The sequence below is a fragment of the Salmo trutta genome, chromosome 1, assembly GCF_901001165.1.
Source record: "Salmo trutta chromosome 1, fSalTru1.1, whole genome shotgun sequence".
NCBI lineage: Eukaryota > Metazoa > Chordata > Actinopteri > Salmoniformes > Salmonidae > Salmo > Salmo trutta.
The window spans coordinates 3,684,005-3,701,900 of NC_042957.1; the positions used below are offsets into that span (position 1 = coordinate 3,684,005).

The 17,896-nt window shown below is 44.5% G+C and overlaps 2 protein-coding genes across 4 annotated transcripts in view; both read right to left on the reverse strand.

Annotated features, from left to right (window-relative positions):
• Window positions 1–6,384, reverse strand: part of LOC115149722 (low density lipoprotein receptor adapter protein 1) — a 103,773-nt gene extending 97,389 nt beyond the window's left edge. For both annotated transcript variants that reach the window (XM_029692659.1, XM_029692622.1), the window contains exon 1: window positions 6,070–6,384. In XM_029692659.1, coding sequence (XP_029548519.1) covers window positions 6,070–6,154 — 85 coding nt within the window. In that variant the 5' untranslated portion in view covers window positions 6,155–6,384. The remainder of the gene's footprint in view (window positions 1–6,069) is intronic.
• Window positions 6,385–14,382: 7,998 nt separating this feature from the next.
• Window positions 14,383–17,896, reverse strand: part of LOC115149904 (E3 ubiquitin-protein ligase RNF19A) — a 55,174-nt gene continuing 51,660 nt past the window's right edge. Inside the window, exons 9-10 of one of the 2 annotated variants that reach the window (XM_029692816.1) lie at window positions 15,532–15,817; window positions 14,383–15,295 (exon numbers count right to left, since the gene is read on the reverse strand). In XM_029692816.1, coding sequence (XP_029548676.1) covers window positions 15,010–15,295; window positions 15,532–15,817 — 572 coding nt within the window. In that variant the 3' untranslated portion in view covers window positions 14,383–15,009. Of the gene's footprint in view, window positions 15,296–15,531; window positions 15,839–17,896 lie in introns of both variants that reach the window. The other variant, XM_029692737.1, reaches the window with a different exon arrangement.

Consider the following 17,896-nt stretch of genomic DNA (forward strand, 5'->3'; position numbering starts at 1 on the left):
CGGTCACAATACTCACAGCCCTCATCCAGCCCTCATCCAGACCTCATCCAGTCACAATACACACAGCCCTCATCCAGACCTCATCCAGTCACAATACTCACAGCCCTCATCCAGACCTCATCCAGCCCTCATCCAGACCTCATCCAGTCACAATACACACAGCCCTCATCCAGACCTCATCCAGTCACAATACACACAGCCCTCATCCAGACCTCATCCAGTCACAATACACACAGCCCTCATCCAGCCCTCATCCAGCCCTCATCCAGCCCTGATCCAGTCACAATACTCACAGCCCTCATCCAGCCCTCATCCAGTCACAATACTCACAGCCCTCATCCAGACCTCATCCAGACCTCATCCAGTCACAATACACACAGACCTCATCCAGTCACAATACTCACAGCCCTCATCCAGCCCTCATCCAGTCACAATACTCACAGCCCTCATCCAGCCCTCATCCAGACCTCATCCAGTCACAATACTCACAGCCCTCATCCAGTCACAATACTCACAGCCCTGATCCAGCCCTCATCCAGTCACAATACTCACAGCCCTCATCCAGACCTCATCCAGTCACAATACTCACAGCCCTCATCCAGCCCTCATCCAGTCACAATACACACAGCCCTCATCCAGTCACAATACTCACAGCCCTCATCCAGACCTCATCCAGTCACAATACTCACAGCCCTCATCCAGCCCTCATCCAGTCACAATACTCACAGCCCTCATCCAGCCCTCATCCAGTCACAATACACACAGCCCTCATCCAGTCACAATACTCACAGCCCTCATCCAGACCTCATCCAGTCACAATACTCACAGCCCTCATCCAGACCTCATCCAGTCACAATACTCACAGCCCTCATCCAGTCACAATACTCACAGCCCTCATCCAGCCCTCATCCAGTCACAATACTCACAGCCCTCATCCGGTCACAATACTCACAGCCCTCATCCAGACCTCATCCAGTCACAATACACACAGCCCTCATCCAGCCCTCATCCAGACCTCATCCAGTCACAATACTCACAGCCCTCATCCAGTCACAATACTCACAGCCCTCATCCGGTCACAATACACACAGCCCTCATCCGGTCACAATACACACAGCCCTCATCCAGTCACAATACACACAGCCCTCATCCGGTCACAATACACACAGCCCTCATCCGGTCACAATACACACAGCCCTCATCCAGTCACAATACACACAGCCCTCATCCAGTCACAATACACACAGCCCTCATCCAGTCACAATACACACAGCCCTCATCCAGTCACAATACTCACAGCCCTCATCCAGTCACAATACTCACAGCCCTCATCCAGACCTCATCCAGTCACAATACTCACAGCCCTCATCCAGACCTCATCCAGTCACAATACTCACAGCCCTCATCCAGCCCTCATCCAGACCTCATCCAGTCACAATACTCACAGCCCTCATCCAGACCTCATCCAGTCACAATACTCACAGCCCTCATCCAGTCACAATGCTCACAGCCCTCATCCAGCCCTCATCCAGCCCTCATCCAGCCCTCATCCAGTCACAAAAACGTGTCTCACAGAAACACAACAACCAGAGTAGAAGCCACAGCAACAATGTGCCTGTTCTCTAAAAAGAAAAGAGTTTAGTTCATTTTCATAATTCTACTGAATGATGACTGATGGTGACGATGAAGGTGATGATGATGGTGATTACCTACCAGCCTGTAGGCCCCTAACTACCAGATGACTAACTAGTCACTATGGCAGCTAGTGTCCTAATTTATGGACGTAAAACACATACACACGCACACACACACACACACACTAGGGAATCATTAAAATATGAATCCAATAGGAGCATATCCAAACCCCTCAGGCTCACATTTAAATGTAAGAATTCATTTATACTGCGTTGGTTTCAAAGAGACTCTGGCTGTTCAGCACATCTCTGATGGCGTACCGAATGGCACCCTATTCCCTACAGTGCACTACTTTTGACCAGGGCCCATAAAATCTCCGGTCAAAATTAGTGCACTATGTAGGGAATAGGGTGCCATTCGGGACGTCGACTCGTCTCTAACTGTGAAATGAGTCAGTCTGCTCAGTCAGTTAGTCAGTCTGCCAAGGATTTGCAGTTGTCTAGGTGCAATATTCAATCAAAATCTGAAACCAGGCTTCCAGGGTTAAAGTAAAAAAAAAAATATTCTCATAGCAGTAATGTTTGATTCGTGTTTATGACTGTTATTCCAGAAACTGGTTTGATTAACTAGACTGGAACGTACTCTATTGTTAGTCTACATTTCAAATTTCACCTTATTCCCAAAGTCCCTGTTCAAAGGTAACACACTATATTTATTTAACCTTTATTTAACTAGGTAAGTCAGTTATGAACAAATTCTTATTTTCAATGACGGCCAAGGGAACAGTGGGTTAACTGTCTTGTTCAGGGGCAGAACGACAGATTTTTACCTTTCGGTTACTAGTCCAACGCTCTGACCACTAGGCTACCTGCTGGTTACTAGCCTAGCCCAACGCTCTAACCACTAGCCTACCTGCTGGTTACTAGTCCAACGTTCTAACCACTAAGCTACCTGCTGGTTACTAGTCCAACGCTCTAACCGCTACGCTACCTGCTGGTTACTAGTACAACGCTCTAACCACTAGCCTACCTGCTGGTTACTAGTCCAACGCTCTAACCACTAGGCTACCTGCTGGTTACTAGTCCAACGCTCTAACCACTAGGCTACCTGCTGGTTACTGGCCCAACTCTCTAACCACTAGCCTACCTGCTGGTTACTAGTCCAACGCTCTAACCACTAGGCTACCTGCTGGTTACTAGTCCAACGCTCTAACCACTAGGCTACCTGCTGGTTACTAGTCCAACGCTCTAACCACTAGGCTACCTGCTGGTTACTAGTCCAACGCTCTAACCACTAGGCTACCTGCTGGTTACTGGTCCAACGTTCTAACCACTAGGCTACCTGCTGGTTACTAGCCCAACGCTCTAACCACTAGGCTACCTGCTGGTTACTCGTCCAACGCTCTAACCACTAGGCTACCTGCTGGTTACTAGTCCAACGCTCTAACCACTAGGCTACCTTTCGGTTACTAGTCCAACGCTCTAACCACTAGGCTACCTGCTGGTTACTGGCCCAACGTTCTAACCACTAGGCTACCTGCTGGTTACTAGTCCAACGTTCTAACCACTAGGCTACCTGCTGGTTACTAGTCCAAACGCTCTAACCACTAGACTACCTGCTGGTTACTAGTCCAACGCTCTAACCACTAGGCTACCTGCTGGTTACTAGTCCAACGTTCTAACCACTAGGCTACCTGCTGGTTACTAGTCCAACGTTCTAACCACTAGGCTACCTGCCGCCCCAATGGCAATTCAATTACAACAATACTGAATGAACAATGAACACTTTTATTTTAATATAGGGAATAGGGTGACGTGTGGGATGCAGCCTAAGTATACAGCACCAGTCAAAAGGTTTAGAACATCTACTCATTCAAGGATTTTTCTTTATTTGTTATATTATATGCAACGCAGGACAAGCTAGTTCACCTAGTAATATCGTCAACCATGTGTAGTTAACCAGTGATTATGTGAAGATTAAACTTTTTTTTTTTAAAACAATCAATGCTAGCTAGCAACTTACCTTGGCTCCTTGCTGCACTCGCATAACAGGTGGTCAGCCTGCCACACAGTTTCCTTTAATGCAATGTAATCGGCCATAATCGGCATCCAAAAATGCTGATTACGGATTGTTATGAAAACTTCAAATTAGCCCTGATTAAAATCGGTCGACCTCTGTTAGTCATAGCGCTTGATGGTTTTTGCGACTGCACTTGAAGAAACTTTTAAAGTTCTTTCAATTTTACGGATTGACTGACCTTCATGTCTTAAAGTAATGATGGACTGTTGTTTCTCTTTGCTTATTTGAGCTGTTCTTGCCATAATATGGACTTGGTCTTTTACCAAATAGGGCTATCTTCTGTTTACCACCCTTACCTTGTCACAACACAACTGATTGGCTCAAACAAATTAAAAAGGAAAGAAATTCCACAAATTAACTTTTAACAAGGCACACCTGTTAATTGAAATGGATTCCAGGTGACTACCTCATGAAGCTGGTTGAGAGAACGCCAAGAGTGTACAAAGGGTGGCTACTTTGAAGAATCTCAAATATAAAATATTTATATTAATAATAATAAAAACACTTTTTTGGTTACTACATGATTCCATATGTGATATTTCATAGTTTTGATGTCTTCACTATTATTCTACAATGTAGAAAATAGTACAAATAAAGAAAAACCCTTGAATGAGTAGGTGTGTCCAAACTTTTGATTGGTACTGTATGTTTTTGTCTTCCCCTGAGCTTTTGTGGAGGCTTGAGGAAGAAATGTTTTCTCGCCCAGGGAGAGACTCTTCAACCTAACACTTCCCACTTCAGAGTGACAGCGCACAGCAGCAAGCATTGCCATGAGCCAGAGACCAAATGTCAGTCACAGCCTCTCTTTCTCTCTCTTTATGGCTCTGTCCGTCGCTCTGTCTCTCGCTCTGTGGCTCGGTCTGTCTCTCGCTCTGTGGCTCGGTCTGTCTCTCGCTCTGTGGCTCGGTCTGTCTCTCGCTCTGTGGCTCGGTCTGTCTCTCGCTCTGTGGCTCGGTCTGTCTCTCGCTCTGTGGCTCGGTCTGTCTCTCGCTCTGTGGCTCGGTCTGTCTCTCGCTCTGTGGCTCGGTCTGTCTCTCGCTCTGTGGCTCGGTCTGTCTCTCGCTCTGTGGCTCGGTCTGTCTCTCGCTCTATGGCTCGGTCTGTCTCTCGCTCTATGGCTCGGTCTGTCTCTCGCTCTATGGCTCGGTCTGTCTCTCTCCCTATGGCTCTCTCTCCCTCTCTCTCCCTATGGCTCTCTCTCCCTCTCTCTCCCTATGGCTCTCTCTCCCTCTCTCTCCCTATGGCTCTCTCTCCCTCTCTCTCCCTATGGCTCTCTCTCCCTCTCTCTCTCTGACTGTCTCTCTCTCTGACTGTCTCTCCCTCTCTCTGACTGTCTCTCCCTCTCTCTGACTGTCTCTCCCTCTCTCTGACTGTCTCTCCCTCTCTCTGACTGTCTCTCCCTCTCTCTGACTGTCTCTCCCTCTCTCTGACTGTCTCTCCCTCTCTCTGACTGTCTCTCCCTCTCTCTGACTGTCTCTCCCTCTCTCTGACTGTCTCTCCCTCTCTCTGACTGTCTCTCCCTCTCTCTGACTGTCTCCCTCTCTCTGTATCTCTCTCTCTTCCCCTACTGGCATGTTTCTCTGACCTTTCTCTTCTCATCAAGAGAGGATATTGTACATTCTACAACCCGCTGTATTCTACAGACTGGACTGAGTTGACAGTTTTAACCCCACGGGGAATTGTAAAGAGGAAGAGAAATACATTGTTCCACTGGGATTTAACTTGACAGTGAACACATGTGAATTTCATATAACAAAGTATAGCTATAGGCCTTATAGAAAATGAAACCAACGAGTCTATGGTCTCCGAAAAATAGAAGTTTGTCTATTGATAGTTATGAATTCAGACAGCAACAGTGATATAAATTGTCTTTGTGCAGTGGAGTAGAACAATAGCATATGTCTGAAGTTAGTAAGATACTTTCCATAGTTATACTGGCTGACCTGTTTTAATAATTAATTCCTCACATGAGTGTGCAGTGGACTTAGGTAACCAGATAATAAGAATAGCATTTGGACCTGGAAAAAAAAAAGGCATATTGCCCGGTGGGGAGAAATAAAAGGCTATATTTTAGTGATAGATAACGGGTAATAAAAAAAACGTTACACTATTGCAATTCAGAAAGGTATACTGCGACCTAATTGTTTTCTATCATACACAAATGGCACACCTTTGAATCTACTGTTCGTTAGTTTCTATACCAACAAGAGTGGTGACAATAGAACAAGATTGACAGCCTATTGTCAGCGCTTTCCTTTGCTTGTGACAGCTAGTCTCGTTGCATTGTGCTAATGTTTCCGTTTCTTTGCATCGATATATGGCCTTCACCGGGGTGAATTTGACGATAAGACTTACTTTCGTGCTTGGAGGTGCCCCATGTGTGCCGCGGAACTCCGGGACTCTTGATAATCGCTCTCCCAGCTGATTTCAGAGCATCCATGCTTTAGATGTGTCTCAGTGGCAGGTGGATACCTTCTCTCTCCGCTTGCTTTTGGCTCAGAAAGAGAAACGATAGTAGCCCAGCCTACGTACGTACACTACAACAGTCGACTACTAGTGATGCGCGGTGCAGCGAGCGAACAGGCAAGACGATAAGACCAAGTTCAAACTCTCGTTCCCTGAAACAAGGATCTCGGTCTGATGAAATGCCGGGCAGCGCAGCCTCCTTTAACCCGTTGCTCTCCGGTGCTGCCTGGGTTGGGGGCGAAACGGCATGAAGTAAAGGTGTGTCTAGCCCTTCCGCCACACCCATTTCTGGAGGAGTCTTGCATAGAGCCCCACAGAGGTGTCATAATACCCATAAAACCTAGTGGTCAAACAGGGAAATAGTTCCAAACGTTTATCCACCATTCATTTTTCCCATAGAGGATTTTAGAGGCACTTCAAATAAGGTCTGTGTTTCATGTAGGCTCACCCTGACATGATGTTTTAATAACCGTTTAAATCTCTCTGGGTCAAGGTGACTTCTATCAATATATTTGGCTCTATTTGATTTGATTTTGATCTCAAAATCAAAAAATGCTAATTAGCGTCAAAGTAGACATCATGTAAAACTACAAATCCCAGCATGCTCCTGCACGTCATCTCTAGTTGACACCTTTGCTAACAGGTATTGTATCAATTTAAAACTTGCACAAGACAGTTCACAGCATAGTGCATTTAAAGACATGTAGCCAATCTATGCATTACTATGTTTAGCTAACATTAGATAGTTAATCCAGAGAGATTCTTACCTTTGTCTCGATTTGGCAGTCTCACCCAGATCATGGTATTTGTAGTTCTTTATGATAGCCACATTAGCAGCTAATTAGCGTATCATTTTTTTTGGGGGGGGGGGTAAATACAGGTGAATATATTGATAAAAGTCACCTTGTCCCACAGAGATTTACACGGTTAACAAAACGTCACGTCAGGGTGAGCCTACACAAAACACAGCCCTTATTTGAAGTGCCTCTAAAATCCCCTATGGGGAAAAATGAATTGTGGAAAAACTATTGGAACCATTTCCCTGTTTGACCGCTAGGTTTTATGGGTATTATGACTGATATTGTGGTATTCTATTGAAAGTGGTATATTTGCAGATTAATTCTAAAAGTTTTGTATTCTCTCTAGTGCATTTAAAATGTAGCCAAAACCCTTTTACAATTATGTGCATGTTGATGGTAATACATTTTAGATGGAATTAAATTACTAAATGAACAACTGCAAACTATTGTGGATGAATAAAAGCAAGGGGAACTGGCAGAACAACGCTGCATGATGTGACGGGAGGAGCCGCTAGCAGGTAGGCTAGCAAGGTAGGCTAGCAGGTAGGCTAGCAAGTAGGCTGGCGGGTAGGCTAGCAGGTAGGCCAGCAAGGTAGGCTAGCAGGTAGGCTAGCAAGTAGGCTAGCGGGTAGGCTAGCGGGTAGGCTAGCGGGTAGGCTAGCAGGTAGGCCAGCAAGGTAGGCTAGCAAGTAGGCTAGCGGGTAGGCTAGCGGGTAGGCTAGCGGGTAGGCTAGCGGGTAGGCTAGATCAGGACGTGGGAATGAAAGTAAAGCACTTTTTCTTTTTTTTTTACTGAAATAGAGAGAAATAATAATGGCATCTTTTTGTAGGCACTAACTCGTGCTTCTACACCTGCTTCCTGTTTGGGGGTTTAGGCTGGGTTTCTGTACAGCACTTTGAGACATCAGCTGATGTAAGAAGGGCTATATAAATACATTTGATTTGATTTGAACTCACCACGGTTCCTTGGACAAAAGCCTATTGGGAAATGAATGGCATTATTTGTAGGGTTTGTTGGATAAACTCTGAAAATAAGGTATGTGGTCAACAAAGGCTTAGGACATCTTTTATACGTTTTGTTCTAGGATATCATTTTTATCAGCTAATGTCACTTTTTGAGCATTTTTTAAGCATTTAATTTAATAACACAAAGCACATAAAGGCTTCATAATTCATAAAGGTCATGTTAATTGACCGATATTATCTTATAGAACAAAATGTTTGTCATTTATCTCAAAACCCTGGCGACTGTGCCCAGGTTAATAAGGCCACATTGTTGACAAAAAAAAGGAGCTCCAAAAAAGAATGAATGAATCCATACAGCCAAATAACGATTCAAAATAGATCAATCATTTCTTTCCATACACATATTTCATATCAATATTACACGTTTTTCTCATAATAGTAGAAACAAGTATCATCAATCACCCATTCATAATAGTGGACTATTCCACCCTGACAGAGTTTCAGTGAATTGTTTCGCACCGTATTGACTGCAAACGCGACTTTCGTGAAATTAAGCTGAAGCAATGAGGTGCTTTCAGAGCGGGGCAGCTGCAGTAATGAGGTGCTTTCAGAGCGGGGCAGCTGCAGTAATGAGATGCTTTCAGAGCGGGGCAGCTGCAGCAATGAGGTGCTTCAGAGCGGGGCAGCTGCAGCAATGAGATGCTTTCAGAGCAGGGCAGCTGCAGCAATGAGGTGCTTTCAGAGCGGGGCAGCTGCAGCAATGAGGTGCTTTCAGAGCGGGGCAGCTGCAGCAATGAGGTGTTTCAGAGCGGGACAGCTGCAGTAATGAGATGCTTTCAGAGCGGGGCAGCTGCAGTAATGAGATGCTTTCAGAGTGGGGCAGCTGCAGCAATGATGTGTTTTCAGAGCGGGGCAGCTGCAGTAATGAGATGCTTTCAGAGTGGGGCAGCTGCAGCAATGAGATGCTTTCAGAGCGGGGCAGCTGCAGTAATGAGATGCTTTCAGAGTGGGGCAGCTGCAGCAATGATGTGTTTTCAGAGCGGGGCAGCTGCAGTAATGAGATGCTTTCAGAGCGGGGCAGCTGCAGTAATGAGATGCTTTCAGAGTGGGGCAGCTGCAGCAATGATGTGTTTTCAGAGCGGGGCAGCTGCAGCAATGAGATGCTTTCAGAGCGGGGCAGCTGCAGTAATGAGATGCTTTCAGAGCAGGGCAGCTGCAGCAATGAGGTGCTTTCAGAGCGGGGCAGCTGCAGCAATGAGGTGTTTCAGAGCGGGGCAGCTGCAGCAATGAGGTGCTTTCAGAGCGGGGCAGCTGCAGTAATGAGGTGTTTCAGAGCGGGGCAGCTCCTGCAATGAGGTGTTTCAGAGCGGGGCAGCTGCAGCAATGAGGTGCTTTCAGAGCGGGGCAGCTGCAGTAATGAGGTGTTTCAGAGCGGGGCAGCTCCTGCAATGAGGTGTTTCAGAGTGGGGCAGCTGCAGCAATGAGGTGCTTTCAGAGCGGGGCAGCTGCAGTAATGAGATGCTTTCAGAGCGGGGCAGCTGCAGTAATGAGATGCTTTCAGAGCGGGGCAGCTGCAGTAATGATGTGTTTCAGAGCAGGGCAGCTGCAGCAATGAGATGCTTTCAGAGCGGGGCAGCTGCAGCAATGAGATGCTTTCAGAGCGGGGCAGCTGCAGCAATGAGATGCTTTCAGAGCGGGGCAGCTGCAGCAATGAGATGCTTTCAGAGCGGGGCAGCTGCAGTAATGAGATGCTTTCAGAGCGGGGCAGCTGCAGTAATGAGATGCTTTCAGAGCAGGGCAGCTGCAGCAATGAGGTGCTTTCAGAACGGGGCAGCTGCAGCAATGAGATGCTTTCAGAGCGGGGCAGCTGCAGTAATGAGATGCTTTCAGAGCAGGGCAGCTGCAGTAATGAGGTGCTTTCAGAGCTGGCAGAGAAAATAAATAACAAATATTTAATTTTAACAGAAACATTACATAAGTTAACGCATTTCTTTAGTAAAGATACATTTGCTGCTGATAATACTGCCATCGTTGTGGAGACAAACAACAACGTCTGTTTAGCCCATGTATCTGATGCTGTCTGGCTAAAAATAGTATGGAATGTCATACTCCTTTTGTCCAGACAGCATCAGATACATGCGCTACATATAGTAAGAGAGAGGGGCGCTGTTTCGCTCGCTTGGATGCTTTCTCCGGTGAGATGGTTTCATCCACTTGCAATTGAAGGAAAGTTGGCGGGTGCACAGTGCACTGTTAGGATGCTGGAATTATTTTTGCATTAACGTGAGAAGGTAACCTACTTTTTGAAGTGATTTGTTTGACAAATCACACTGGCCTCTGCCTCTGCCAAATCACTAAGTCCGCCCCCTGAGCTGGACACAACATTTTGGAACTTTTGAATCTGTATCAAATTATATCTAATGAAAAGTAATGACATAAAACCTGTGGAAACAGCCCGTATAAAATACAAATAAATTGTTTTCTTAAGCCAATCAACATTTGTCCTTAGCTGCAGATAATGCAATTCCTCAATCTGTAGCCTACCACTGCTCTGAGGATCAATATCGCCTATGTTGCAGCGCCCTCTGTTGAATATGAGCAGTCATTACATCATGTCTACAGACTCCATTCAATGACGGTCCACAGGCAAACGTTAAAGGTGCGAAACCTGACTTCTCCTGTTCATGTCCCCACTTCACTATGTAGTAAAGGGATTTGTCCCAAATGGCAACCTATTCTCTATGTAGTGCACTACATTTGACCAGGGCCCATAGGGAATAGGGTGCCATTTGACCAGGACCCATAGGGAATAGGGTGCCATTTGACCAGGGCCCATAGGGAATAGGGTGCCATTTGACCAGGGTCCATAGGGAATAGGGTGCCATTTGACCAGGGCCCATAGGGAATAGGGAGCCATTTGACCAGGGCCCATAGGGAATAGGGTGCCATTTGACCAGGGCCCATAGGGAATAGGGTGCCATTTGACCAGGGCCCATAGGGAATAGGGTGCCATTTGACCAGGGTCCATAGGGAATAGGGTGCCATTTGACCAGGGCCCATAGGGAATAGGGAGCCATTTGACCAGGGCTCATAGGGAATAGGGTGCCATTTGACCAGGGCCATAGGGAATAGGGTGCCATTTGACCAGGGCACATAGGGATCTGGTCAAAAGTAGTGCACTATATTAGGGAATAGGGTGCCATATGCAAGGCTGAAGATCATTTTTAAATTGGACAGACACGAGATGACATTCAGTTCTGTCCTTCATGGTGAAACATTTATTCAAGTTTTATTCCTTGTCAGATTTACAATGCATACCATGTCTGTATCAAACCCCATGGCTCTGAATGCATACCATGTCTGTATCAATTCCCACGGCTCTGAATGCATACCATGTCTGTATCAAGTCCCATGGCTCTGAATGCATACCATGTCTGTATCAATTCCCACGGCTCTGAATGCATACCATGTCTGTATCAAACCCCATGGCTCTGAATGCATACCATGTCTGTTTCAAACCCCATGGCTCTGAATGCATACCATGTCTGTATCAAGTCCCATGGCTCTGAATGCATACCATGTCTGTATCAATTCCCATGGCTCTGAATGCATACCATGTCTGTATCAAGTCCCATGGCTCTGAATGCATGCCATGTCTGTATCAAACCCCATGGCTCTGAATTCATACCATGTCTGTATCAAACCCCATGGCTCTGAATGCATACCATGTCCAGTCCCATGGCTGTCTGTCTCTCCGAGGTCCTCTTCACCAGGGATTTCACACTCAGGAATCTTTCTGTTCATTTTTCAGTTCATATTTTCTCATCATCATAATCATCTAGAATGGATATAGCCTGAGTTAGCATGCTGCTTGTAGAACACCGCTGCTCTGGGATCGACTGAGAGGGTCTGGGTGCTGTGATCGACAGAGGGTCTGGGTGCTGTGATCGACTGAGAGGGTCTGGGTGCTGTGATCGACTGAGAGGGTCTGGGTGCTGTGATCGACTGAGAGGGTCTGGGTGCTGTGATCGACTGAGAGGGTCTGGGTGATGTGATCGACTAAGATGGTCTGGTGGTGGTTCCTGTGTCTCCTGTTTGTCGACAGCATCACCACTGCAGTTCAATAGTGACTGTGTGTGTGTGTGTGTGTGTGTGTGTGTGTGTTAGTGGTGGCTAACTCCTGGACACCTGGTGAGTGAGGAGCAGAACCATGCAGCTTTAAGAGAGATGTTCTAAGCCAGGGAAGGCCAAGATTTCTATTCCTCAGGAACTTGGTTGCCTGCTGTTCTATCTTTTGTCTGACACTTAATCACACACACACACACACACACACACACACACACACACACACACACACACACACACACACACACACACACACCTGGTTTCCCAGGTCTAAATCAGATGCTGGTTTGACAGACAGAAACCAACAGACAGACATGCCAGAATATCAGAGTGACCCAGCCCTGTTCTAAGCCCTAACTAGAGGGCTGTGCTGCTACTGCTGCAAGTGAAATACTGTATTATGGATCTCTGTTAAGAAAGTACATTCCCAAATGGCACCCTATTCCCTAATATAGTGCACTACTTTTAACCAGATCCCTATGGGCCCTGGTCAAATGGCACCCTATTCCCTATGGGCCCTGGTCAGAAGTAATGAATTATAATCCCAGCGGGCAATTTTTTTGTTGTTGAATCAAAGATTTTCCACGTCATTTCAACCCAAAAATGCAACGTGATGACGTTGAATCAATGTGGAAAACAGAAGAATTTGTATGTTTAAGATAATGACTAAAGTATTCCACCCTGAAACCATATAATTGTGTGAAATGTATTAGAATCATAAAACTATAACCTGATGATGTGTGTAGTTTTAGTCAGAATTAGAACCAGGACATTTTGTTCCTGTTTAGCTATGTAAGCAGGGTGCAAGTGTGAAACAAAGAATAAGAGGAGCTATCGATTGACAAGTTGTGCTACTGTGAAACCAATAACAGGACATTCTGTCCCCACCCGTGGAGGGGAGAAATTGTTAGGCACAAAATTATGAAACATGTTGCAGAATATGATAAACAATGTATGTGTGTAGTGGAAAAGTAACTGTCTGAGCAAAGCGTAATTTAAGATTTGAACTTGTTTGTGTGTGTGTGTATAAAAAGATTCGCAGAGCGCTCTCTAAATAAAGTATTGATCTATTGCAGGCTGAGACTATTTCTTTGAACTGGAGATTTACAACCTTCAGGAATTAGACAGAGATATAAAATAGTTCAGTTAGAGCATTGGGATAGAAATTCTCGTGACAAAAACTGACGTTTTTTTCACCAAACTTTTAATCTAAACCCAATGACATAGTGACATTTTTTATTGTTCATTTCACATTGAATTCATGTTAGTTGACAACTCAACCAAATGTAAATCAAAACTAGACGTTGAACTGACGTCTGTGCCCAGTGGGTAGGGAATAGGGTGCCATTTGGGATGCAAACAGCCAGAGTCCGTAGAATACAGTGAGGGAAAAAAGTATTTGATCCCCTGCTGATTTTGTACGTTTGCCCACTGACAAAGAAATGATCAGTCTATCATTTTAATGGTAGGTTTATTTGAACAGTGAGAGACAGAATAACAACAAAAAAATCCAGAAAAAACGCATGTCAAAAATGTTATAAATTGATTTGCATTTTAATGAGGGAAATAAGTATTTGACCCCCTCTCAATCAGAAAGATTTCTGGCTCCCAGGTGTCTTTTATACAGGTAACGAGCTGAGATAAGGAGCACACTCTTAAAGGGAGGTCAAATACTTATTTCCCTCATTAAAATGCAAATCAATTTATAAAAATTTTGACGTGTTTTTCTGGATTTTTTTGTTGTTATTCTGTCTCTCACTGTTCAAATAAACCTACCATTAAAATTATACACTGATAATTTCTTTGTCAGTGGGCAAACATACAAAATCAGCAGGGGATCAAATACTTTTTTCCCTCACTGTATGTCTGGCTCTAAACTTCACAGAGCCTGGTCCCTGAATATTGCTTAGATTCACAGCAGTGAAAGAATGCATGCCTTGACCAAAACATAACCCCCCCCAACCTCCTCAATGGAAGGTTGTGATACAAGGGGGCATCAGCTTGATAACCAGTACGGTCAAAGTGGTCTACTATGAAATTCACTGAGATCACCAACGAGTCATAGTTGAGGGCGACTGCATTTCAACAAGTCCTGTAAAGTTGGACCAGCATAGCTCCTCTGTTAAAACGTGTTGCATAAAGTCAGGTTTACACTGTATCTGACAATACTGAAATAACCCTTTGTGAGGAAACTCTCCCCCCTTCATTGGACCCTTTTACACAGTAGCATCTCAACGTTCCATGGCATGTCATCATCAACACAGGACAGGCAGGAAGCATTTCATACCTCATCAGAGTCAGGACAGGAAGAGAGAGTTGAAGCAGCATGTTACATATGGCTAACCCCTACAGAACAAAACATGCTTTTAGATCTCTTAAATGTATCTTAGATGGAAGGGGGGAAATTAGGCGTTGTATGTATCTCTGTGTAGGAGTGCTGATCTTGGATCAGGTCTTCTCTGTCTATAATAATCGTATTTATTGTGATCGAAAAGGCAAAACTGGTCCGAGATCAGCACTCCAACTCTGAGATGCTTGATACAAACGGCTCTAGATCATTCTAAGTACGCGGGTGTAGGTAGAGAAGGGGCTTGGTAATCATTTTAATTTAAATAATCATTTAAATAGACCAGTGTTAGATTGGAAAGGGGGGGAGGCAGTCTCTTCTGAAAGGACACAGTAAAGTGAGACTAACACCCACCAAACTAGTCGATCAACATGCTGCCAGTCATTTCTGGTTTGTTTTGATGCATCCGTGTTGGCAAGCGGCCCTCTTTATTTTGTCAATTTCTCACAAACACACATCTCTCCCTCCTCTCTCTCGCTCTCCCTTTCTCTCTCCATGTCCCCGACTCTTTCTCAGACGGTGGAGCAGGAAGACAGCTGGTGGGAGGAGCCTGTAGTGGAAACGGGGTGTGGTCTAAATAGTAGGTGGAGCTCAGACATTGTCCGTCTCAAAAACATGCAAGTGGTCCCTGCTTTCTCCCTCTCTTCCTCTTCTTTCCTTTTCTCCGCTCTCTTCCTCATGTTCAGAGGCACACAGATGTTCCTGGGAGTGGGCGTGGCCCAGGTGATCTTGCGAGTGGGCGCGGCCTACTGAGTGTGCTCGACCCAGGGACTCAGCTGATAGGCTGCGACTGGACAGGATGCTACTGAGGCTGGACTGACGTGCGCCTCGTGGATGGGCCTCGATCTCTACACGCACCTCAATGTTTGTTCCCTCCCTGCAACATGAGAACATGAACAGCATCAAGGATAGGCCCATTACATAATATTTCAGCCATGTTTTATGATCTACAGGCAGGTTGCATCAAAGGAATTAACTGACTTGTCTTTTGTAATTGCTCTTGAGGGGATAAATGAATGTGTATTGAACTGACTTGAATTGAACGAAGAGAAACTTTGCAAAGAAATACTTTGGGCTCAATCAATCAAAAACTATACAAGAAGAGACACTGACCTCAAGGAGAATGTCTGTGTATTATCCAGCATCCCAGCACCCCCAGCCACTTCGCAGTCTGATTGGCTGTCCTGCTGCGTATAAACATGACGCATCTGATGCTTGTCCAATCCTGTGCATGCATCTGGTTCCGGGGGCGTGGCAGCACTGCTGGTGCTGGGGAGCACGCCAACTTCCTGTATGCTGACCCTAACATCTTGTAGGACTTCCTGGACGCTGGTGTCGCTGAGGGCGGGGTTGGTCTGGCCTCTTGGCCCCGGGCCCGGCCCCGGCCAGTGGTCGCTGACTACATGAGAGAATAGAAGATCTTCAAGAGAAGTTCAAAAACAACATCAGATTAAAACTAGGAAACAACCATACAATCATACAGTAGTGTCAACATCTATTGGACTGATCTATTAGTGATCTATTGGACTGACCTATTGGACTGATCTATTGGACTGATCTATTAGTGATCAATTGGACTGATCTATTAGTGATCTATTGGACTGATGTATTAGTGATCTATTGGACTGATCTATTAGTGATCTATTGGACTGATCTATTAGTGATCTATTGGACTGATCTATTGGACTGATATATTGGTGATCTATTGGACTGATATATTGGTGATCTATTGGACTGATCTATTAGTGATCTATTGGACTGATCTATTAGTGATCTATTGGACTGATCTATTGGACTGATATATTGGTGATCTATTGGACTGATCTATTAGTGATCTATTGGACTGATCTATTAGTGATCTATTGGACTGATCTATTGGACTGATATATTGGTGATCTATTGGACTGATCTATTAGTGATAAATTGGACTGATCTATTGGACTGATCTACTGGACTGATCTATTGGATGGATCTATTGTGATCTATTGGTGATCTATCGGACCAGTCTATTGGACTGATCTGACGGATTGGTCTATTGGATTGATCTATTGGTGATTTATTGGACTGATCTATTAGTGATCTATTGGACTGATCTATTAGTGATATATTGGACTGATCTATTGTGATCTATTGGACTGGTCTATTGGACTAGTCTGTTGGACTGGTATACTGTGATCTATTGGACTGATCTATTGGACTGGTCTATTGTGATCTATTGGACTGATCTATTGGACTGATCTATTGGACTGATCTATTAGTGATCTATTGGACTGATCTATTGTGATCTATTGGACTAATCTATTGGACTAGTCTATTGGACTGATCTTTTAGTGATCTATTGGACTGATGTATTAGTGATCTATTGGACTGATCTATTAGTGATCTATTGGACTGATCTATTAGTGATCTATTGGACTGATCTATTGGACTGATATATTGGACTGATCTATTGGACTGATCTATTAGTGATCTATTGGACTGATCTATTGTGATCTATTGGACTGATCTATTGGACTAATCTATTGGACTAGTCTATTGGACTGATCTTTTAGTGATCTATTGGACTGATCTATTAGTGATCTATTGGACTGATGTATTAGTGATCTATTGGACTGATCTATTAGTGATCTATTGGACTGATCTATTAGTGATAAATTGGACTGATCTATTGGACTGGTCTACTGTGATCTATTGGACTGATCTATTGGACTAATCTATTGGACTGGTCTATTGGACTGGTCTATTGGATGGATTTATTGTGATATATTGGTGATCTATCGGACTGGTCTATTGTGATCTATTGGACTGGTCTATTGTGATCTATTGGACTAATATATTGGACTAATCTATTGGACTTATGTATTGGATTGATCTATTGGACTGGTCTATTGGATGGATTTATTGTGATATATTGATGATCTATCGGACTGATCTATCGGATGGATCTACTGTGATCTACTGGATTGATCAATTGTGATCTATTGGACTAATCTATTGGACTGGCCTATTGTGATCTATTGGATTGATCTATTGGATTGATTTATTGTGATCTATTGGACTGATCTATTTGACTGATCTATTGTGATCTATTGGACTGGTCTATTGGACTGGTCTATTGGACTGGTCTATTGGACTGGTCTATTGTGATCTATTTGACTAATCTATTGGACTGGTCTATTGGACTGGTCTATTGGATGGATTTATTGTGATCTATTGGTGATCTATCGAACTGATCTATCGGATGGATCTATTGTGATCTATTGGATTGATCAATTGTGATCTATTGGACTAATCTATTGGACTAATCTATTGGACTGATCTATTGTGATATATTGGTGATCTATCGGACTGATCTATTGGATGGATCTACTGTGATCTACTGGATTGATCAATTGTGATCTATTGGACTAATCTATTGGACTGGCCTATTGTGATCTATTGGATTGATCTATTGTGATCTATTGGACTGATCTATTGG